The 24,568-nt window shown below is 50.9% G+C and overlaps 2 protein-coding genes across 3 annotated transcripts in view; one reads left to right on the top strand and one right to left on the bottom strand.

Moving 5' to 3' along the window:
* Positions 1–24,568, bottom strand: part of LOC139050389 (growth arrest-specific protein 2-like) — a 286,366-nt gene that overhangs the window by 132,892 nt on the left and 128,906 nt on the right. The gene's annotated exons all lie outside the window — the stretch shown is intronic.
* On the top strand, positions 15,664–20,008 carry LOC135900849 (uncharacterized). Its single transcript, XM_070527567.1, has one exon. It carries the CDS (start codon positions 15,664–15,666, stop codon positions 16,519–16,521), a length of 858 nt encoding a protein of 285 aa, XP_070383668.1. The 3' UTR covers positions 16,522–20,008.

Raw genomic sequence — 24,568 nt, 5'->3', positions numbered from 1 at the left:
GGGGAGTACGGTAGCGCAATTAAAAGACGGGACAAAACAAGACACATAGGGACGCACACAGCGCTGTGTGTGGACAGATGACTCCGCTCGCCCCTGCTGCCGAGCTTCCTCACGCCAATGTTCTGATCAACAGCGAGTATCCGCAGTCACCGAGTGTCATGTGTGCATGTTTGCATGTGCGCGCTGACGCAATGCTTGTTAGTTTAGTTAGTAAGCGAGTGCTCATTATGGATGTCTACTAATTTGCCATCGCGATCCATGCGTTACCTTTCGTGCAAAACTGCGACTTTTTTGTCTTCCATATCGAGGCTATGGACTTAGAAAGATCTCGAATCTCCAACCATCAAACTACGCAGCTTGCAAAAGAAGGACGATGGCTTGAAAGGTGTTCGAGGGCCTCTTTACGTTCCTGCACTGGTTCGCTGTGACGTCATGCATTTTGATGGCGTCTGCTCGTGCATACGTAAAGTTCTATCATGGAAGGTGCGACACTGTATTCTAAAAGAAACAGATTTAAATTAGCAAGCTTCAGTAACTTTAATAAGGACCATGGCTGAAATCATTTTTTAAAGTACTTTCAAATGCATGACGTCACACTGGCTTACCGGCGCTGGGGTTGCTGCTTGACATTTAATAACACAAAACAAGACTGATCTTCTCTTTCACGTCGAAATGAAGGAAAACAGTTTTTAAAGAATGTGTTATCAGTCTAAATTACAAAATGGCCAAAGTGACGCTAGCAATTACCCTTCACAAGGCTTCCTGGCTTAATCCGGGCCGAGATCGCACGGACTGACCCTGTAAGCCCTAACAAAACGTTCATTGTTAACTCTATCAAGACAGGCACGTTGTGAAGTTAGACAAGACAACGGCTCCCTCTGTGTGCGGAGAAAAATACAAACGCCCTGAACAATCCTCAAATAAACACAATTTGGCAACAAATGTTTCGCCTCACTCACCTGAAGTGAAAACGTTTTACTCTGGAAGGCGATCAAAGCTTGAAAAAAACGAGGAACAACAAAACAAGACTGAAACAAAATAGAACAGTGTCGAGGACAGAGTGAAAGGGCGAGACTGTCTGCGCGCATTCATGGACTCGGGGGACAATATGCTCGGACAATGCCAACCGGGGCTGAAATGTCGGGCAGTACACAACAATGGCGCTTACGAGTCTGGCAGCATTGTTGCGTTGCGGTGACCGAGCTCCTTAGAGAAAAGCGGGTACCGGTATTTCATTAGCATGTAGCCTCGCTACCTACTTAGGCGGGAGGAACCACTCTCGCAAAAAGTAAACGCCACAGTAAATTCACCGGTAGGAACTGCGCATATATATATATATATATATATATATATTGTACTGTAAAATAGGGAGCAGTGACGCTGTGGCTAGGAGAGAGACAACGACGACGAGAAAGAACAACCTTGTTTCGGTGCTCGGTCGGCTACACTACCTCTCGCTGCTCCAACGTTCTAGTCACGAACGCTTACTGCTCAAAGTGCTTCGCGACAATATATATATATATATATATATATGTATATATATATATATATATATATATATATATATATATATATATATATATATATATACATATATATATATATAAGAAGGTGTACTTCCTGATCCGGCGAAACTACAAGCTGTTGCCCAGTTTCCCCGACCAACGACTTTGAAAGAACTGCGCAGCTTCATTGGATTAGCGTCATACTTTCGCCGTTTCATCCGCAATTTTGCCACTATAATTGCACCTTTAACGCAGCTTCTTCGTGGCGGCCACAACCTTTCAACCTGGTCACGGGATTGCGATGCCGCCTTCACAAAGCTGCGTCGTCTCTTGACGTCACCACCAATCCTGCGCCATTTCGACCCCAGCGCTCCAACTGAAATACACACGGATGCCAGTGGCGTTGGCCTTGGGGCCGTTCTCGCTCAGAGAAAGGCTGGCTTCGATGAGTACGTCGTTGCCTTCGCCAGTCGTGCACTCACTAAACCTGAATCGAACTATTCTGTCACAGAAAAGGAATGCCTCGCTATAATTTGGGCCATAACCAAATTCCGTCCGTATCTTTATGGCCGCCCGTTTGACGTCATAACTGATCACCATTCGCTGTGCTGGCTGTCATCCTTAAAAGAACCGTCCGGTCGTCTTGCTCGATGGGCCCTTCGACTGCAGGAGTATGACATTCGCGTACTGTATCGTTCTGGCCGCAAACATTCGGATGCGGATGCCTTGTCTCGTTCTCCACTAACAGACGCGGCTAGCTTCCCGAAAGCCTCGTTGTCCGAGTCTTCCCTTGCTGCCACGGACATTCTTCTGGAGCAGAAGAAAGACCCATGGATTGTGTCCATGCTGCGTTTTTTGTCCAGCCCATCGACACCCATTCACAATCGCGCATTACGTCGCCAAGCACATCACTTCTCCATTCGCGACGGGCTCCTGTACCGTCGCAACTACCTCCCGGACGGCCGCAAATGGTTGCTTGTCATCCCGCGACACCTGCGTTCGGATATTTGCGCAGCGTTCCACGACGATCCCCAGTGTGCGCATGCAGGGGTACTGAAGACATACGCGCGTCTACGCCTTCGTTACTACTGGCGGGGGATGTATCGATTCATCCATCATTATGTCCGCTCCTGTTTGGTTTGCCAACGCCGTAAAGATCCCCCTCGTCGTTCAACCGCCCCATCGCAGCCTTTGCCTTGCCCAGCACGTGCGTTTGATCGAGTAGGCATCGACATTTATGGACCTCTGCCAACCACATCATATGGCAACCGCTGGGTAATCGTGACCATCGACCATCTTACGCGCTATGCGGAAACTTCCCCTTTGTCCAGCGCTTCTGCACGTGACGTCGCCTGGTTTCTCCTGCGCCACATCATCCTTCGCCATGGAGCTCCCAGGGAATTACTCAGTGACAGAGGCCGCGTCTTCCTCTCCGACGTCATCGAGGCTCTCCTCAAAGAATGCCGCATCATTCATCGCACCACTACTGCGTATCATCCGCAGACTAATGGCATGACCGAGCGCTTTAATCGCACTCTTGGTGACATGCTGGCCATGTACGTTGCATCCGACCAAACCAAATGGGACCGTGTTCTACCTTTTCTGACCTACGCTTACAACACCGCCACGCAGACTACCACGGGATTTTCGCCCTTCTTTCTCCTGTACGGACGCGAACCTTTTTCCACAATGGATACTATCCTTCCGTACCGCCCTGACTCCACGGAAACAACTACCCTATCCGAAGCTGCTGCACACGCAGAAGAGTGTCGCAAGCTTTCCCGTATATTTACGTCAGAAGACCAGCAACGCCAGAAGCACCATCGAGAAAGTTCCAATGCTCCTGTATCCTATCCTCCTGGCTCGCTAGTGTGGCTTTGGGTTCCAGCCTCTACCACTGGGCTGTCACCGAAACTCGCGTCGAAGTACCAGGGCCCATACCGCGTGATCAAACAAACGTCTCCAGTCAACTATGTTGTGGAACCCCTCGAGCTACCTTTGGATCATCGCCGCCGTGGACGCGAAATTGTGCATGCCCAGCGTCTCAAGCCCTACTATGATCCGCCTGTGCTGTCCTACCCGTAGGTCACCGGGACGGCTTCCTTTTCCGCGGGGGAGATAACTGTACTGTAAAATAGGGAGCAGTGGGGTTGTGGCTAGGAGAGAGACAACGACGACGAGAAAGAACAACCTTGTTTCGGTGCTCGGTCGGCTACACTACCTCTCGCTGCTCCAACGTTCTAGTCGCGAACGCTTACTGCTCAAAGTGCTTCGCGACAATATGTGTGCGTGCGTGCGTGTGTGCGTGTGTGTGTGTGTGTGTGTGTGTGTGTGTGTGCGTGCGTGCGTGCGTGCGTGTGTGTGTGTGTGTGTGTGTTCAAGAAAGAGAAAGCACCACACAAGAGCGACAGCAGGAACGAAGCGAGCGGCCGCGCAAAAGCGCTCGACCGTATCCGCTCGCATCGTCCGTGCCTTTTCAGGCGAACTTTCTCCAATATTGCTTGCCGACAGTGCCGAACCTCTACGCCAGTCAAGACCAAAAGGACCTCGCGCAGGGAATGGAATGAGGCGTGCGTGCAGAAGTCAACGAACCGGCGACATGTCAACGGTGCAAGCGTCAGACCGGGGTCCTTCAATGCTTGCACGATTGTAGAGTAGACGCAGCGAAATGAGCGGCTACCGGAGAGTCAACTTCTCCGTGCGTTTACTTTTATGGTGAAACATTATTTGGCTCATCCCAAGCACTTGGCGGTAGATGGAGGCAGCTGTGTAGGTACCTGTTGCGCGTAGTTATATTTAAAAAAAAAGAAAAAGAAAAAATAAATCAACGTGTCCGGCAGCGGGATCAAACCTACTCGGCTTCGAGCACAGCCGCCCGATGCTCTAACCGTTAGGCTCAGATCGAAGGCAAATGTCTCACTACCGTGTGCGTCACATCTGGTCACGTGACACGTGCACAACCACGTGGGTGTGCACGTGGGCGCGCGCTAGTTTGCATCCAGCCGCACGCGTACCACTCTTCTTTTCTTTTTCCTTGTCACGAACGGAAGGGCACAGTTTCCGTCAAGAAGGTTGAAAGAAAGAAAAAAAAAACGCTGCCGTTTAGATGCCGTCTGCAAAGTAAAGCCGGATTGCCGTCACCTCACCGTGGGCACGAGGCAACGTTGGCGAATAGCGGAGAAATACGAAACACTTTACCTTCGTGCCATCTAAGATGGTTAATTTTGCCACACACATATCGTTCGACGTCTTTATTTGCGTTACCGGATCCAAAAGACAGCCTGAGCTCTATTCTCAAATTTGACAGCTCATCGTGGTATTGGTGCACAATAAGGTAATATTTGGCCAGAAACTGCGAGCTTTTACGTTCCAATTATCATGCCATTCACAACAAGCGACCACAATGAAGTGCTGCAAGCGGATTTCACCCTGTCAGGGTCCTCTCAGCAGAAGTATAGGCAAACTCTGGCTTCACCTGGGTTGTAAGAAACAGCGGGGGGTGCCAGTTCAGCATTTTTTTAAAATCTCCTTGATATCTGCAATTGGTGCTTCGTGGCAGCTAACGCTTAGAGAAGATGTGTTGCGCAACCTTGGACATCGGCCCACATTCCCCAGTACTTCTTTCCTTGGATGAGATAACACTAAGACGACGCTGCACTATGTTGCACCGCCTTCGGAATCCACTCAAAAATTAAATTAGGTGTAAATTACGGGGTTTTACCTGCCAGAATCATGACATGATTATGAGGCATGCCGCAGTGGGGGCACTCCGGAAATTTCGACCACCTGGGGTTGTTTAACGTGCATGTAAATCCAAGTACACGGGTGTTTTCGCATTTCGCGCGCATCGAAATGCGGCCGCCGTGGCCGGGATTCGAACACGCGACTTTGTGCTTAGCAGACAAACACCGCAGCCACTAAACAACCGCGACGACGGGTTGGAATCCGGCCAGGTCGTAACGTAAGAGAACGCGTGTACGTGCGTATGTATGTACGTATGTACGTGCGTGTGGACCCCGTTAAAAGGCTAATGCACAACGCAAAACGTAAACGCAAGTAAAGCTACGTTCCAGTTTCGTTCAGACAAAACTCACACACACAAGGGCACTTTCACTAACGCAGTGGGCAGTGATGTGAAGATCAAGGAACTGAAACAAAAGCGGCGACCTAAACACGCGAAAGGCGGTGTACGATCTTAACGTAGCATATTATATATTAAAGACATTGGCCAGACAGCAGCGAAACGTTCACGCAAATCTTCCAACGCCACAGAGGTTCCCAAAGCGGTTTTAAACGACTTAAACGGCGCGCACTTTAGTGCCACCGAGACTAGCGCTGTTCCCAGACGTACACGAATAGAAGCGGTAAAGTAAGGAGGCGGACAGGTGAGTGCGTATACAGGAGAGGTTGCCGCTGCCTATTGCAGAAGTTTATTGTTTCGCCGCCAGCCGGCGTAATGGTTTCGATTCAACAAGTGCGCGGAGTGATATACGCGAGCCACCAACAATGGACGAGGCCTCCCCTGTAAGTTCACGCCTCCCCCGTTACAAAAAGTGACTGCGCGGGAGGTCCATGGCGGCGCTTTTTCAAAAGACGTCCTTCCTTGTCCCATCGCTCGAGGCCTGCGCCTTGCGGGCGTCCGTATACGAGGCGTTTAACGCGGGCGCCCGAATAAGGAAGTGGTCTCGTACGAGCAACCAAACGTTAAACGTAACGACATTGACCTCCTCGCACGTGTTGAAGAGAAAGAAAGAAGGGAAGAAAGGAAGAAAAAAAGGAAGGAAGAAAGAAAGAAAAAAAGAAAGAAAAAAAGAAAGAAAGAGAGAAAGAAAGAAAGGAAGAAGAAAAGACGACAAAGCGACGTAAGCGTGTGCAAAAGAAAGAAAGACGAGGTGATATCTGTAAAATTGGAGCGTCGCCATAAGGCGCACGCCAAAGATGGCTTGGAACGATGGTCGGGGTCCTCTGGCCTCACGAAGGGGTCGCGAGAAGCGAAGAGAGTCGTTCGCAGAACGTTTTATGCATTCAGAAGGTAACAAAGCAGGTGTAACAGATGAGCTGCAAAGGAGGCGAAACGGCTCCCGCAGTTCACCTCGGGCCGCCTCCTGTGGAAGGCCGACAGCGAGGGCGCGAGGGCACACCGGTTGACCCGCAGGCGAGCTGCCTGACGAGATGGAAAGTAGAAGCTTCACGCGATGGCCTACCGTAGGAAAGTGAAGCGCATAGAGCAGCGCTAAGCCCGAACGTGCCGAAAGCGACAGCCTATCGTCGCGATAACTCGAAAGCCGATTCGTACGACAAGCGTGCGCCGAAACGCCGATAGACGTCGGCGGAGATAGAGGCGCCTAGAAAAAAAAAAAGAAAGGTTGATGACCGCGAACACCTATAAAACCTGGCATATTTCTTATAGTGCGACTACTGAGAGGTACATTAAAAAGTAAGGCAATCCTGTAACAGGGAATTTTGCTTCTGCGGCAGAGAAACGGTTTCCCTTGGTCTCTGAGAGGAAGCTTGCTTAACCAGGAAAACAAAAAAAAAAAGGAAACCCGAAAACGAAAACCCTCCACGAAACCCAAAGCACCGCCACAAAAACCATCTAATGGCTGGGCCATTCTATGAGCTGAGACGCGTGAATCGACACAAGCGTGATCCCTCCTAATAACGCGTGTCCCCTTACTCTTCTGGGGCCGTGCGCGCTCGAGGGTACTTCTCCGATTCTATTCATTGAACAAAGGTACTATTCCGATTCTATACAATGAACAAAGGTACTTCTCTAATTATGTTCAGTGAACGAAGGTACTTCTCCGATTCTCTTCTGTGAACAAAAGTACTTCCCCCATTATGTTCAGTGAACAAAGGTGCCGGAGTGATTATGCTCGCCTTGGCACTCAAGGCGGAGTCTTCGGCCACTTTGGCCAGTTTGATTGGAAGAGAAATGCGGCCATAATGAAACACAGAGAGCTATGGGGAGACAAAAGGTACGAGGTGCGCCGAAGTATGTGAAAAGGCGCAATGGTTCCAGAACTTACTTTTGCAAATGCGGTTGTTTGGTTGAAATCAGGGGTACAATCGGGACTCGACGGCAACCAAACGTCAGTGGGTCGCCTCGCATTGGGCGCTCACGGGAAGACTACAAATGAAGCTGTGCAGGGTGATATGGGCTGGACATGTTTTGAAATGAGGTATAGGCTTATGCACAGTAAAATTGATTATGAAGAACGACTGTGGAATACGGAAGAAAGTAAATCGGCTGGGAGAGTGTTGAGGTAGCAGTACAGGAAAAAACATTGATTCACAGTGGAGAAAAAGAACTAGGAAGCTTACTAGCAAGTATGCGGCTTGTAGTGTGGGCAACACAGCAACAAAGAACGTGAAGCGGAAAGTCAGAGAGGCTGAAATAATCTCATGGGTGGTGGTAATGGAAAAGAAACCTGCCATGAGTAGCTACTTAAGAGGAAAAAACGAAATCATGAAAGAAACAATTTATGATAACTCAAAGGGAAGCTCATTACTGTCGAATCGAGATAGGGATGCTCAGAACACGCACCTATAAAGCGAGATGTAAGAAGAAACAAGAAGCATGTGCTTGCTACGGTAATGTTACTATCGAGCATGGTTTTATTTTATTAGAGTGTGAAGAGGTCTGCCCAGCTGTCGATTTAGGAATCACTCGCCCCCTTAAAGCCCTTGTGTTCAGCGAGAGCAGGGGGAAAGTAAACACGTCCGCTGTGGAGATTAGTAAGAGGCGATCGGAAGTCTGGTGGAGGAAAAGTAGGGAAATGACACATAATTGGCATTTGGAGGCGTACAACAACAAAGTTCACAAGAGAGGTTGAGAAACTTTGGTTATGGGAATTCATCATTGGTTTATTTTTCCTTGTATTTTTTAACATAGGTAGGATATTAGGTAATAAAATAAAGAGAGCTTGGTGGCCCAACCCACCACCCCGTTGCAAAGGGGACGCTCATAACATCCATCCATCCATCCGACGCTCCGGTTGGAGGAAGGCGTCAACGAAGATTTCCCAGACCTAGGGTCCCAGGGAGGACAAAAGGAACTTCAGCGGACTTTATCGGCTCCCCTGAAGGCTTCAATTCAGTGTGTGCTCAGAGATGTAGTCGGCTCTGGTCTGTAGCTCACGCTACGAGATCGAGCCGCTGCGCTCCGCTCTTGGGCCAGTACAAATAACCCTTATTGTATGTAAATAAGTTTGCCTCCCACATGTAAATAAACCCCCTGTTGCATTGCTCATCCACTCGACCTCGTACTCATCACGAGAGAAGCAACCCTCGTCAAGAAAGCTCAGGCGACGGCGTGGGCCCGCTTAGCCTCCGTGTGACGGTCCGGTAGCGTAGGCCAGCTACCCGTCACGAGACACAGCGACCCTCTCTGCGACGCCAGACTCCGAGGCCACGACCCCCCCCGAATCCCACAGTGTTCCCTCGTGCGCCCTCGAACGCCACGACAGCCACGGACAGCCGCATCCGTGTCCCATGGAGTGGAGTCGGTTCGTTGGGTCGTCACGGACGCGCTCGCATAACTGAGACGGTCGAGTGGCCGGGTGTGCGAACGGAGCGCTTTCGCCAGCAGCCGCGACGAGTGCGGCGAGATTAAATTAACAGCGCGTCGGGGCAATTAATTGCACTCGATCGACGCGGCCACCGCGAAGCGCGGGCAACAACAACAACAACAAAAGAGCTGACAGTGGTAGTCCCGCGGAGCGGCGAACTCGTTCGAGGACACGTCTTCTCCATCGGCACGCAAACACGCACGCTGCGCGCCCCGACACACAAGACACAAGCGCGGTCGATTCTAAGCGCAATAGCCGCGCCTTGACCTCACCGCGGAGTACGCGAGCGCGCTGAGGAATTGACACCCGTGAATGTGCCGGCGATTGCGTTGCCGGACGGATACACATACACGCACACAGAAGCTCGCGGGCTCTCCACTGACAAAGCGCAGGGGCGGCCCCTCAGACCCCGATCCAGTTCGGGTGGCCTCCGAAGGAAAGAAGCACGGATACGCCGCCATTACGACGGAAAGAGCGAAGCACACCGTACGCGGTTGGAGTACGCGAAAGGTTGCGATTTTGGCATACAATGCACTATTCATAAGCAAAATCGTTCATTGCGGACAACGTAGTTGTTTGCCAATGCGATTTGCCCTATTAGCTTGTATGCGCTTAAAATGCAGGGAGTACTGTCGTGACATTTTAGACTCAGGATCATTTTGCGTTGAGCGAACGTCTAAGGCCTCTAAAGCAAAAGTCCCTGGCAAGCGTAAATACACGAGAAATATTATAACACTTGTTTCTACAAAGCAGTTTCGGTTTTACTACACCCGCAGGTGGTACGCGTCATGACGTCATCGTACAGTGACCCCGTTCCTCGGCTTCGCTGCCAACACGCGAGCAGAGCATGAGGAGTGTTTATATTTTCATCGTTTTCATATTTTGAAAAGGCTACGTCATCCTAATTATTCACTTGTTTATTTATTTTAGAGCGCAGCTCTTTGGCGTCCGTTCCTGGGTTTCGCGTCGTCGTCGGCGTTGTCGGCCTCGTAACCAGCTCCGCCCCCCTTTCATCCCCCCAGCGCTAGCAGCGACCGACTGATACCGCTGGATGCCGCTGACGCCGCTAGAGAGTCAAGATAACGTGACTGCATAGAACACCGTCGCCGCCATGCAGAAAGAGGAGGAAACGGTCCCCCCCCCCCCCCCCCTGTTCTTGTGTGGTGGATAGGGTGCTCTTCAGTTGCCGACGCGCCGGTTATTTCACGTAGGCCCCGGCACGTCGACGAATACGTGACCACCTTCCCACGGCTAGACCTGGTTCTTAGCGCTGCGGAAGCGAGGGTATCATATTGTTTGTGTCGGCATCGGCGGCGTTGTCCCTGAAACCAACTCCGCAGCTGGGGTTGACTCACTATCGGCGTCAGCGGCATCAGTCAGTCGCTGCTATCTCTTCCCTCCTCCCTTTATCGTGTTGTCCGCTTGCTGCGCGCGCTTCTGCCCCCATCGTTTGCCGCTGGGTGTACACGCCGCCCCCCTCCCCCCTCTTCCTGTGAGTCTCCGGTTGTCAAAGCGCCGGCTCGAACTTAATTCCTTTCTTCGCTGGTTCCTCTCGCTCGTAACGCGTCCCACGGCTGTGACAACCTCGCGAGGCACTTGTATAGATCTCGTCTTTGAGAATCAAGCATTGGTGTACCAAGTCGAACATATATCAGTCTATTTCTCCGACCACAAAGCTTCCTTCATGACTGTCAAGAACTGTTAGTGGAGTCTTTGTTAAAGGAATACGTGTGAAAAATTAAAAAAAAATTCTGTGATAGCGCATACATGTGTTGCTCGATTTCTTTGCCTCAATCTATCGAAAAGGTGAAACAGCTTATTTGCTGCGCTCAAATTTCGCATTAGGAAGTAACGTAATCGTCGGTAATTTTTGTACTTACGATCGTCCGAATGTTTTACAGAGAGGAGGGGCGAGAATAGATATAAGCGTTCGCGGCGGTTTCGAAGTTCTTGGAATTTATACGTGACAGCTATGGAGGCAAGAAAGTAGAGCCGGTCTTTCGAGGTTCTTGATACGAATGAACGGGAGTAAATTCTGGTGATACAATGGGGTACACCAACTTTTTCAGGCAATGATCAATGCGAGATATATACTTATTACACCAGGACGCCACAATATTAAGGCTGAAGCGGTCGACCTAGCAATTCAAGGGTACGCTGACTGACATTCACTTCGACGTCATTTCACAGGCGCGAAAAGAACGCGTTGGTGAGTGACGAATGGCGTGAGTGAACGGGAGTGTGAACAGGACAGTATAGCGCCTGTCCACGTGAGTTCGCGTGAAAGTCGGTGAGGGTGAGTATATATATATATAGGTGCACGTGAGTGTCAACATTAGTGAGAGTCGGCGAGCCTGAGTGGGCATGAGTATACAGACCTGGGAAAATTACGCCCTCCACGACAGATTGGACTTCGAAACAACCTTTTTTTTGTACCCTTTCAATGAAAATTCCGAAAGTGGGTACATTTGTTAGCAGGACAGCCGTAGTACACTCTTTGTTTATTTTCGGGGTGCTAAAAAAGTGTTTGTTTGTGAAACATACACCGTGAAGAATTTAAGGGTGGTCGGGCACTTCAACATTTGAAGCAACTAAACAGACATAAGTGTATTTCCCAGTGGTTTGACTAAGTTGTTCTTCGAGCACGTGATATAGTAATGGTGCGCTATATGGATGCCAGCGTTCTACTTCATGTGCATATCACCCCCGGTGGTGAAGCAGAGAGACATAGCTTTTTCCTTTCTTTATTTCGTACCTTGCCTTTGACCTTTTGCTACTCACTTGGTTTAAATTGTTTCAGATCGGTGTCATTTCATAAATAAGTTGCCAATGGTCAGCGAGTCATACTTTTTTCAGGCACATGTTATTTTGTTGTAGCATCGAGGACGGCGCAATTGCATGCGTAGTAATTCGTGTGTCGTTTTACAGAGTGTCGGCTGTGATAAGCACTCGCAGGTACATGGGGAGCAATCCTTTAGCGATAATAAAACATTGTGCAGGTCGCGCGCTCCGGTCGTAAAGTGGAATGACATAATTACTTTGTCCCCTTCGCTCATCCCTGCCTTTCACATCTGACTGCTAGCTCTGGCTAAATTGTTTCACCTTGGTTCTGATTTACTGATAAACTGAAGGGTATGGCGTCAGCTTATCAGAGCAGCTAGTGGCAATACTGCCATTTTATATTGTTGTGTCATTCTCCGAAGTTGTGTCGGCGAAGCAGGCCTTGCACTGCTCTCGCATCCATGGTCAGGAATTTCACAGAACATTTGCATGTTTTATTTGGCGTTCATCATGATGAGAAGGGACAACCTTTTTCTTACACTTGAGAAGGGAGGTCTCAGACGTGTGCATTTGTTTGTGCGACAACTGGTCATGCGATTATTTCGCCTTCAAGACATCTGCCGTCCATTCCTTCTCGTTGTTAATAGAACGCACCTCCCTTCCCACTTCCCTTTTCTTTTTGTCACGACAAACTTTGCACTATAATTGCCGTCATGGGGTTTCCATAAATAATTTGTCGATCCTATTTCATTTTTAAAAGCCAGATTCACTCTAGCATATTTTGCATGGGGCTGATCGAACGCCGTTAAATATTGTACTTGAACATAATTTTTTTCCCTGAACTTATCATCGAAAGCCGTATCTGTCTCTATGGTCAAGATGTTCTTTGCCGTGTCCGTGGAATGTGCATAACGCCAGCAGTGAAAACATTCTTGTTTAAGCTGCACACTTCCGCCTCGCCAGTTAAAGCATGGTTTCATGAAAAAAAAAAAAGGTTGTGTATACCCTGGAATGCAAACTGTAGACTTTGCAGCCCGCCCCAAGGCAACAGAATATTGCTTTATTCTTCGTCGTGACGTATTTTATTCTTGAGACATTTTTGGACTAACAAAAGAGAACATCTCGCATATCACATCTTACGGCCTCCGGTTCCTTCCTTTCAAAAATACAACCAGTAATACAACGTATGATTTGTTGATGTTATGAAGACTCTATTCATTATGGAAAGGTCGCATGATCGACAAAAACGCCCAGCCACCTCAGTCGACAAGGTCTGTCTTTCGAAAAGAGGCTGCTCGAGTGCGTAGTCGGGTTGGAACCCTTGATCCCGTTCCTGAGTGGGCTTCGCTTCTGGGCGCTTGTATTTGATTGCCCGATTTTTGAACTTTCATTGGACTGCGTAGCATGTGTGAATTTGTTTTTACTTGTGCTTAAACGTAATGTAACTACTTTTCGCATGACAAGTCATAATTCCACGCAAAAAAAAAAAAAAGCGGAGCGGTCAAGCGTGATAGTTTTACGTACGATAAGCGTGCGACAGAGTTTTTTTTTTGAAATTTCACATTGTGTCTTACAGCTGTTCTAAATATATTTAGCAACAACCCAACGCAAAGGTGTAGCGCAAATCTAGGGTGCCGCCACGCGCGCCCGAGCAGACGACGAAGAAAACCAGTTGAAACACCCCCCCCCCCCCCCCCATCTATTTCGAATCCCTCAGCCCGACCATAATGGATATTCAGTAAACGCGGCAGACTTCAATGCAGGCTGAGAAGGCACGTATACGCGGGCGCACGCGCAGACAGCTCGCGCCGACCAGCATGCAAATTAACGAAAACAGAGCGCGCCCGCCACACTTCCCCGTAATAGTCGCGTCGCCCATTCTCGGGGTTAATGAACGGCCCGCTAACCGAACAACGTCGGGCACCTTCTTCTTTCCTCGTTCCTCGCGAGGGGTGCGGACGAAGCTCCTCGAGGCGCTCGGAAGCGCTGGAACACGGCCAAGCGCCGAGACGGTCCCGTATCTCGCGGAATTGCGGTCGTATAAAAGCGGGGAAGGGGGTCATAACAAGCCCGGGGACTATATTGTTGTTACACTTCGAAAAAACAAAGAAACCGAAGTGTCCTCCGCTTCCGAGGCCGGCGACGGAAAACAATTGCGATTCCTGTCGCGTCCTTCTTCGCGGCCGCAGCTGTACTACGAGCAGGCGCTTAATAAGGTGGAGCACGGGAGAGTGCAGTGCATTGTGTTGCGTGTTGCCAACTACTGCATGCTAGTGCTGAAATTGATAACGTTTAACATCGCGAGGAAAAAAAAAAAAAACGCGGGATATATGAGGGAACGCCGCAGTTAGGTATGGTATGGTATGGTATGAATAACTTTATTTTGTTCCTGAGGGATCAGTCTGGGACTGATGCGGGCCGCTCCCACGTCGGTACAGAGAGGCCGAGCCCCTCTGCCGTCACACGGGCCCTCTGGACAGCCCCGAGTTGGTCCGCCAGCACTTCACTGTGCAGCATCCGCTGCCACCACTGTTCACCTCGAGAACCATGATCCAGATTAATTTTAACCTCCAGCATGTTTGCTTTTCTTTCTTTGTTTTTTTTTTTTCTTTTACGCCCACCTCAACCGTAGACGCTGCAGCTTTCGCAGAAGCCCACCGAAATGGGATCGTCGCGGCTGGCAGTCCATCCCGCGACATCGTGTTCAGCAGCAGAACGCCGCATAGACCGTTTACAGCGGCAAGCTTTCGGAGCGAGAAAAGAGATGGCGCTACCGGCTCCGACGCCATACGCGAACGCTTCTGCGTGCAGCCGAATTCCTAAACCACCGCGAGAAAAGAGTGTGTTTGTTCTGCTAGTAACTGTATAGGATAACATTTTACGCACATAAAGCAAACCGTGGCTCTGTAAAGCGACCCCCCCCCCCCCCCCACCCCAAAATAAAAGGATGTACCTCCGACACCACGTACTCTGACTGCTGAGAAGGCGAAATGCGATGTCACGTGTTGTGCGAACAGCGCCTTTTGACGAGTAGCTACGAGCGTGAGAGCTAGAAACCTGTAGGTGTTCTTTCCTTCGTGTGTCGCCCCATTGTCGTGGTTCTTAACATTTCGTGAATAGTAGTCATCATTTATTAACAGGGGTAGACTGGTTAGAGCTCGGCCGTACGCGTTGTTGCACTGTACTGCTCATGCTGTCATGATAGATCGACAACGTATCTGTGGCCGTGCAAATACATACTTTATTGAACATGCTGTGGCAGTGCCGGAATCAAGAAAGGTGGTAGCAGCAAATTCTGTTAGTCATTTAACAAAACCCCAAGGGCCTTCTGGTGCAAGCTTTTGTTGTTTCAAACATTCTTGTACACCTGCATGACTGTGTAGCGGCGCGGCGATGGAGCTGCGCACCACCCCCGCAGCCATAAACAACTCCGCGGGGCGTCCCGCGGGCCTCCCGTAAGCGGACCTTCGCGAGTGTGGGACACCAGGCACACGGACACATGATCCGACTCATTGTGCCGAACGTCGTGCGCGAGCTCCCTTTTCTTATTACTGTGTTTACTGCCTTCCTTTCGCACTAGGTCCGTGCACCGCACTTCTCTATGCTCCTTTTCCCTCTTTTCTCCTCTCGCTCTCTAAAGCCCTCGCCACTTCCGGCGCGCTGCGCGCGCCCGCTCAATTCTCTCTTTTGACAGAATAAACTAGACCTTGTTACCGAAAAGACGTGTGTCCGTCTCGTTTACCACGGCTCTACAAAGTGGTGACCCGTAGTTTTCTTCGCGGCACTGCCGAAGTTATTGTGGAGCCATGCACAGCAACGAGATGCAACCAGACACTGAAACTACGGGCACGACCGAGCAACAAGACGTCTCCGCGGTTTCCATCCGACTCCCACCATACTGGGACCGCAACCCTGCAGTTTGGTTTCTGCAAGCGGAATCGCAATTTATTCTCTCTGGCGTTCGCACGGAACAACGCAAGTACCACCTAGTTGTTTCGGCACTGTCGCCTACTGCTGCAGAAGAAGTTGCCGACCTGCTTTCTGGACCGCCTCCCGCCACTCCATACAGCGATCTTAAGGCTGCCCTTCTCGAACGCACAACAACATCGCAGCGAGCCCGCATGCAACAGTTGCTCTCCGCAGAGGACTTGGGAGACCGTCGGCCAAGCCAGCTCCTTCGCCGTATGCGACAGCTCATGAGCGACAACACAACAGTAAGCGATGACCGCCTCCTGCGAGAACTGTTCATGCAGCGCCTTCCAGTAAACGTTCAGATGGTACTCGCTACAGCCACGGTGATGGACCTCAACAGCCTGGCCAGCTTGGCGGACAAAGTCATGGAGGTGGTGACGCCAGCGGTGTGCAACGTAACATCATCCAGCACCACCGCGAGTTCAGCGCCACAAACATCATCCTCCGCCGAGTCTCCCATCGACGTGCTCTGCAATCGCCTTGAACAATTAGTGTGTGCTGCGGAGCGTCATCGCACTTCACCCCGTCACGGAAGGTACCGCAGCTCGAGTAGATCACGGCGTCCAAGAGAAGAACGCTCCCGGTCTCAAACGCCACCACGGGTATGCTTTTATCACCGCCGCTTCGGGCAGGAGGCGCGCCACTGCCTCCGTCCTTGTGCATGGCAGGGAAACCAGCCGGCCGACCTTTAATGGCGACAACCGGTCAGGGCCAAAGCAAAAGTCGCCTATTTCATGTCATGGACAGAACCACAGGCCAGCAATACCTGGTGGACACCGGGGCGGAGGTCAGCATTATTCCCGCGCAACGTTCCGACCGAACTACACCGCCGACCTCCTATCTTCAAGCTGTCAACGGTAGCAGGATACCTGTTTACAAGTCGCGGTCCCTCACCCTGAATATTGGCCTGCGCCGCGTGTTCCGTTGGGTTTTCCTCGTCGCTGATGTTCGCCGTGCTCTTATTGGCGCTGATTTCCTGGACCACCACGGACTGCTCGTCGATGTGAAACGCCAACGCCTGCTGGACACTGCTACCTTGCTGTCTGTTCATGGCGTCGTTTCCTCTGACTCGCCTATAGTCGCCCCAACCTCAACAATTGCTGGTGATCCTTTTGCTTGCCTCCTTCAACAGTTCCCCAACCTCACGCGACCACCAGACTGGACAAAGCCCGTACAACATGATGTACGTCATCACATCATAACAACTGGTCCACCTGTATTTGCTCGCCCACGACGACTCGCCCCGGACAAACTCAAAATTGCCAAAGCAGAGTTCGAACACATGTTAGAACTTGGAATCGTACGACCATCGTCCAGCAGCTGGGCGTCTCCGCTCCATTTGGTCCCCAAGAAATCAGGTGACTGGAGGCCGTGTGGGGACTACCGATCCCTGAACGCAAAAACCATTCCGGATCGGTACCCACTGCCTAACATCCAAGATTTCACGTCGGCACTGGATGGCACTACAGTGTTTTCCAAAATTGACCTGGTGCGAGCCTTTCACCAAATTCCTGTCGCACAAGAAGATATCCCAAAAACAGCAATTACTACCCCATTTGGCCTCTTCGAATTTTTGAGAATGCCTTTCGGTCTCCGAAATGCCGCACAGACATCACAGCGGTTCATCGACACAGTCACACGTGGTCTGCCGTTCGTTTTCGCCTACGTTGACGACTTGCTTGTGGCAAGCTCATCCCACGAAGAGCACCTCCAACATCTCCATCAGCTCTTTGAGCGCCTATCAGCAAATGGTATCGTCGTCAACACTGCCAAGAGCGAGTTCGGAGCACCATCACTTGATTTTCTCGGCCATCGCTTGGATAACAACGGCATCCGTCCTCTTCCCCACAAAGTGCAAGCCATCATGGAGTTCCCCAAGCCAGCTTCAATCACTAAGCTGCGCCAGTTTCTAGGCCTGGTAAACTTTTACCGCCGATTCATTAGAAACTGTGCTATGCTGCTGGAACCCCTCGAGCGTTTGCTCTGCGGCAAACAATCGTCAACCGCACTGCCCTGGGACAGCACAACAGATGAAGCTTTCAATTCTATCAAGCACGCTTTGGCCGATGCCACACTGCTAGCTCATCCCAACCCCAACTATCCGTTATCGCTCATGACGGATGCCTCCAGCTCTGCGGTCGGAGCGGTACTGCAACAAAAAGTAAACGGTGGGTGGCAGCCCCTTGCCTTTTTCTCAAAACGGATGACCCCGCACAAACACGCTACAGTGTTTTCGGCCGTGAGTTGCTCGCCATGTTTCTCGCCGTGAGGCATTTCCGACACCTACTTGAAGGCCGCTCTTTCACAATCTTCACTGACCACAAGCCTCTCACCTACTCAATCGGCCGCTCTGAATCATTATACACTCCACGTGAGGTGCGCCAGCTCGCTTTCATCTCAGAGTTTTCAACTGACATACGCCACGTCAGCGGCGTTGACAACTCACCAGCTGACGCCCTCAGTCGCGTGGATGCTATCACGCGCAGTCGCTCCAAGAGCTCTATCTCAACATCATTTCCTTTCAACCTCCAAGAATTGGCTACACAACAAGCTAATGACTCTGAGCTCCGTCACTTACGTGACTCCTCAACATCTCTTCAGCTTGAATCAGTTACCTTTGAAGATGTGCCAATTGTTTGCGACACCTCCACGGGCACACCTCGGCCTTACCTAACCACCTCGTTCCGCAAGCAAATATTTGACTCATATCACACTCTTGCACACCCAGGCATTCGCGCATCCCAAAAGCTTGTCTCATCACGCTTCGTCTGGCCGGGCATGAACGCAGATATCAGAGACTGGGTCCGCTCTTGCGCACCTTGTCAGCGCGCGAAAGTTCAGCGGTACCCTGTCCCCCCCACAAAGCCTTTCTTGCAACCCGACGAACGTTTCTCCGTTGTGCACGTCGACATTGTCGGCCCGCTACCCCCATGCCAAGGCTATCGCTATCTTCTGACATGTGTCGACCGCTTTACACGCTGGCCCGAAGCGACACCTATCCCCGACATGTCTGCAGCTACTGTCGCCGCAGCTTTTGTTTCCATTTGGGTATCCCGATTTGGCTGTCCAACGAGAGTTGTCACTGATCGAGGCCGGCAATTCGAATCGTCCCTTTTCACGGAGCTACTTCAACTTCTCGGAACAGCGCGCTTGCGAACTGCCTCCTACCACCCTCAAACAAATGGCCTCGTCGAGAGATTTCATCGCCATCTCAAGGCAGCACTCACAGCGCACGGCTGCCCAAACAAGTGGGTTGACAGACTTCCGCTCACGCTTCTCGGAATTCGATCTGCCTTCAAAGAGGACCTCTCCTGCGCTACTGCGGAGCTTGTTTACGGCACCTCGCTTCGCCTGCCAGCCGACTTCTTCGAAGAAAACACCCTCACCTCCTCTCTAACAGCAAGCGAGTACGTCGACCAGCTTCGCGATGTGTTCCGAAACCTCCGTCCGCAGCCTACGCGTTTTAACAAACCCCGTGCAGTGTACATCACTTCGGACTTGCAGACAGCCACACATGTTTTTGTGCGTTACGGTCCTGTGCGCGGCTCGCTGCAGCCCCACTACCTCGGGCCATTCCCCGTTTTAGAACGTTTTCCTTCTAACTTCGTCGTCGACGTAAATGGGAAGCGAGATACAATCGCGCTTGAGCGACTCAAGCCAGCATTCAGCGAGGCACCCGCGCTTAATTATCTCGCCTCCCCGGAACATGCGGACTCCGCCTTGCAAGTGCGCGGTTCGTCACCTCTTCGTCGCGTTCACTGGGCTGCCACTTGTGCATTGTGAGCATCGTTCGTCGCTTCAGCTTCCTCTCTAAGGGGGGAGCAATCTGTAGCGGCGCGGCGATGGAGCTGCGCACCACCCCCGCAGCCATAAACAACTCCGCGGGGCGTCCCGCGGGCCTCCCGTAAGCGGACCTTCGCGAGTGTGGGACACCAGGCACACGGACACATGATCCGACTCATTGTGCCGAACGTCGTGCGCGAGCTCCCTTTTCTTATTACTGTGTTTACTGCCTTCCTTTCGCACTAGGTCCGTGCACCGCACTTCTCTATGCTCCTTTTCCCTCTTTTCTCCTCTCGCTCTCTAAAGCCCTCGCCACTTCCGGCGCGCTGCGCGCGCCCGCTCAATTCTCTCTTTTGACAGAATAAACTAGACCTTGTTACCGAAAAGACGTGTGTCCGTCTCGTTTACCACGGCTCTACAACTGCATAATTGACTGACGTACCATGAATTAGTATAACAATCATCATCAGCCTATATTTTTATGTCGACTGCAGGACGAGGTCCCCTCTCGGCGATATCCAAATGCCCCTCTCTAGCGGCAGCTGATTCCAAATTGCGCCTCCAGATTTCCGTGTGGCAAAAGTGAACAGGTGGGGGAGTGATTTCGGGGAACAAAGGTGAGGGAGTGATTGTGTGAGCCCTCGCCCTGAACGCGGATACTTCGACGACCCCGGACGCTCCGATTGGACGAAGGTGGGACAGCAGATTTCCCTGGCCTAGGGATATAGGGAGGGCAGAGGGGCTTTACGCGGACTTTTAAGGCTCCTCAGTGTGCTTCACTCAGTCATGCTAGACTGATGAGACGTAACGTTCTCCACTCCTCATGTATCTATTATAAATAAATATAATCCTCCTCGTTTTCGATGAGAACATGTTCCTAACTTCAACAACGTCCTTAACGTGAATGAGTCGGACGACGGCATAGACCAGCTTCCCCTTTTGACATGCCCGACACCAACTCTTACGAGGCTAACTGACTATCATGAATTATTGTTTTCTAGTGAAGCTATTGAACATTATCTTTGCCTTCTGCATGTTAATCTTGAGCCCAAATCTTACAGTTTCTCGGTTAAGGTTCTCAATCATTCGTTCCAATTAATAACCAGTGTTGCTGAACAGGACATTGCCAACTGGAAGCTGAAGGTTGTTGGGATATTTGCCACTGAACCTCGCTGCTAAGCCTCCTCAGCCTAATAGCTCGAATACTTCTAAGCATTGTTAAGAATGGCCAGCTGCAGTGCAGGATTGCCACCCACTTACGACTATGACGGCGACATCCCGGTGCTCTTAAGAATGGCCTGCTGCAGTGCAAGATTGCCACCCACTTACGACTATGACGGCAACATCCCGGGAGCGTCGCAGCCAACTTCTAGCCACAGCGTGACTAAATCGACTTTGTGACGGAATGAGTCCGGCGGGCCAACTATTGTTCCCAAACTCCCTAACGCGCTACCCGGAACGGCTCCGAGTTCTACGGGGCCCCTCCGAGGTCGGTTCCGGACCTTCGAACGAGTGTGCCTTTGTGTGCGTAGACCGTCCTGCGGGGAGGCGGCTAGTTTGCGATCACCAAACGAACGTTGGCGCCGCCTTGTATCGCGAGAGGACCGAGTGTTTAAAAACTGCTGTTGTGCGGATGCTCGACACACTTCTCTTGAGCAGTCATGTTGGACTGACACTCTCTCTCAAGCAGTCATGTTAGACTGATGTACTTTCTCAAACAGTCATGTTAGACTGATATACATACTGAAAATAAACCCATATTCCTCATTCTCGATGAGAAGCAGTCCTTCCCTTCATCAACGTCGTCAGCGTGGATAAGTTGGACGACGGCATGGGCCAGCTACCTTCTAATTCATGCCCGACTCCAATCTTGACAACGGATCACGAGCGATGAGATTGAGCCCCCAATCCTGACAGCATGCAGTGAATAGCACTGGATATACTGTGCCCTCTTGCCTGAGCACTTGACAGGCATTTTTCTACTCTTCTTGAGGTGAAACAACGTAGCACTGGAATCATTGTAGATATTTTAAGATATTCACGTATGTCTCTTCTACTCCTAGAGTATAACAATAGCGTAGCTAAAATGGTAGACCTTCTAGTTTAGTGATAGACTGCCTTCGTTGCTAATGCATGCATGGGGATTACTAGACTACTCCATGTTCAGAAAGACGAATCGTTACGAGAGGCAGTGAAAACAACAAGGACAATATTAATGCCACCGAGAATAATATAATCGGCCGGATTGCTCACACACATAGCCATTGTCACCACGGATTGTGGTACTCAGGTTGTAAGAGCTATTTACTGTTAAAAGAAAATAGAAGAAAAAACGCGCCATGGTGCATTCCTTTATTGGAAGACGCACACTCACTGACTTGGAATTTCCCTCACTGCCAGCATGCTGAAGCGTAAAGCCGTTTGGAAATTATCATCAGCACTAACTTTTCGTATTCGCTTACGATCCTTATCGGTCCGAAGCATTCTGCCACAGGCCAGTGACAATTAACCAAGGATGCGAAAATGTTTTCCTTTTATTTCTTCTTTTGTTGCGTTTACCCCGGACGTCGTCAGCTATCGGGAAGAGACGCAAGAAGGTGCCCAATGGCGGCGATGTCATGTGTTCATAAGTGGCAGCGCCCATGCGGTGGCACTGCAGAGCGGCTTACCACAAAGCAGTCCTTAATGATGGTACTTAACCGGTAAAATCAGCTACCGCTTAGTCTCGTGTCATGCCAAGGACAAAGTATTAGCGATGTTCTGTAGTTGCTGTTGAGATGAGCCATTCGTTTCGGCGCTTCTAGGCCTTAGTAGACGGCACCAAGCGGGAAAAGTCATTTGATTTCCACCTTGCAGATGGCACCACAACATCAATGTTGGTGACGCACTCGCGATGCAGAACACTCCGAAAGCCCATATTTCTTCGCTGCATCCTTAACATATTCGGTGGGATCTAAATGCACCTCAAAGCGACCGCTTCTTCGAAGTAGAAAAATCTCGAAAGCTAGACGGCTACATGCATAGGAAGCGATTTAAGCCCACAACAGCATAGCCTTTGAGGTCCGTGCCGTTTAAACTGAGGAGGCGGTTGCTTGCGTCTAGATTTGGACAGGCGATTTGGACGTTTAGCGATGACGGTATGCTAAAAACGTAGACCTCTTGGCATGTTTACCGTTGTACCGTTGAGAAGTCGCACTGCTCAATGGATCTAACGCAACACCTATCACGCATAGATAACACTCTACTACAAAAGCGCCCTTCCCAGGCGCTGCACGATCCGTCAACACCGGGATTAAGACTGAGCAGACGGCGACGAATTAGCGTCGTCTGCTTCGTGCTTGCGAATCAGCACTAGGGCCGGCAAATAGGGCCAGGGCCGCTATTTTGTAGCGATGCCTTATGCCTTATTCTATGCTATTCTTATCATCCACCACACACTGCCGCCTGATCGCGTTGATAACGTGGGCAGACCGTCGCTCTGACCAGTGGCCAAGCGCGAAAAGCCTGAAAAGGCATAGCATCGGAAAAGGCAGCTCTACAAAATACCGGCCCAGGAGAGAGACCTGGTCCGTCCCAATAGGTTGGCCGGCAACGAGAGGAGTCCAGATCCCACAATGGGAACAACAAACGCCCCGCGGGGGGGGAAAGACGACGCGCTCTCGTAGCTGCATACACTGCCACCCGCCCCACCGGCCTCGCACGAGGCCGGCCAGGTACCAGCACGCACGGACGATGCGTTGCGCGGGAACGGGGGTTGGCAAAGATGAGGCAAGCGCGCGCATCGGCGTGAAATATTCATTTCACGCGCGCTCAAATCTGGGTTCCCGCTACCTGGCACCGTGTGCGAAATACAGCCGGGAGAACGGTGTGGGCCTAACTCGCGGCGCGAAGCAAAAAAAAATACCGGGCCGGGAAGACCGATGCGCTGCCTCCGACCGGCGTGTATGTATACAGCCATGACAAACGACGTACGGTGGATTACGGTGACCCGCCCCGCAGCGATGCGTCTTCGAGGCCCACACGCGGAGCCCGCGATCTCCTAATTCCGTGGCCACGGCTGCGATGCATTCCCCGCACAGCCACCGAGAAAACACGACAGCGTGCAACTGTATTCCTATAGCTAAACTGCGAGCAAAGCTTGTTAGCCAAGAGATGAAGCGCGAAGTGTGAAATACACGAGGCACAATTGGGCGCGTCTTAAATTATAAGGTTTAACACGTCCAGAAATTGCACGGCGGGTCGCGCCAGTGGAGGGCTTCGGAATAATTTTGACCACCCGGGGTTCTTTAACGGGCGCCAAAGTATTACATAGTCGAGCGTTTGTGCATTCAGCCCCAATCGTAATACAACCGCAGAAGACAGGAGTATAACCCTCGACGACGTGATCAGCAGGACGACGCCATCTTAGCACTGAGCCAACAAGCCGTTTTGTTGGACTTCCTTAGCAATGTGTTCATACCATATAGGCGGTGAAGATATGTGGTCGTCAGAGACGTCTTGCTGCGCTGATATCCCGGTGTGCCGTTGTGGGGCTCCACAGCTATGACTAAACTACTATGTGTTCTGGCTGATCACGAGGTCACGAGTCAAATTCTAGCCAAGCAGCTAGCATTTGCTGAAGCCATGGCAATGGCTTCAGCGTGTCTGTTTGAACCTGAAGTGATTACAGTGGTAGAACAGCCATTTCACCTTTCAGCGCAAGTCCTGGCGCAGGAAACGACCCGATTTGGCACAGCAGCAAACATTTCTGGCGCAGCTTCTAACGCACTTATGCTTACCATATACCATGCAAATTTTACCCGATATGATCAACATGGTGTGGAGAAGGGTTTGCGCGAGGCTTACCTTGCAAGCGCGGTCAGGAAAGGACGCGATTTGTCAATACGGCTCAGAGAAGGCGCCACCGTCAGATCGCCAACAAACGCGTGTTTATTAACCAAGCATTCGGGACATCAC

This window comes from Dermacentor albipictus, chromosome 10, assembly GCF_038994185.2.
Source record: "Dermacentor albipictus isolate Rhodes 1998 colony chromosome 10, USDA_Dalb.pri_finalv2, whole genome shotgun sequence".
Taxonomy (NCBI): Eukaryota; Metazoa; Arthropoda; class Arachnida; order Ixodida; family Ixodidae; genus Dermacentor; species Dermacentor albipictus.
This window is presented reverse-complemented; position numbering and strand designations above follow the sequence as displayed.

Bases quoted from the DNA above. Each gene is read 5' to 3' on its own strand.
- LOC135900849 (XM_070527567.1), top strand. From the start codon at position 15,664: ATGCACAGCAACGAGATGCAACCAGACACTGAAACTACGGGCACGACC.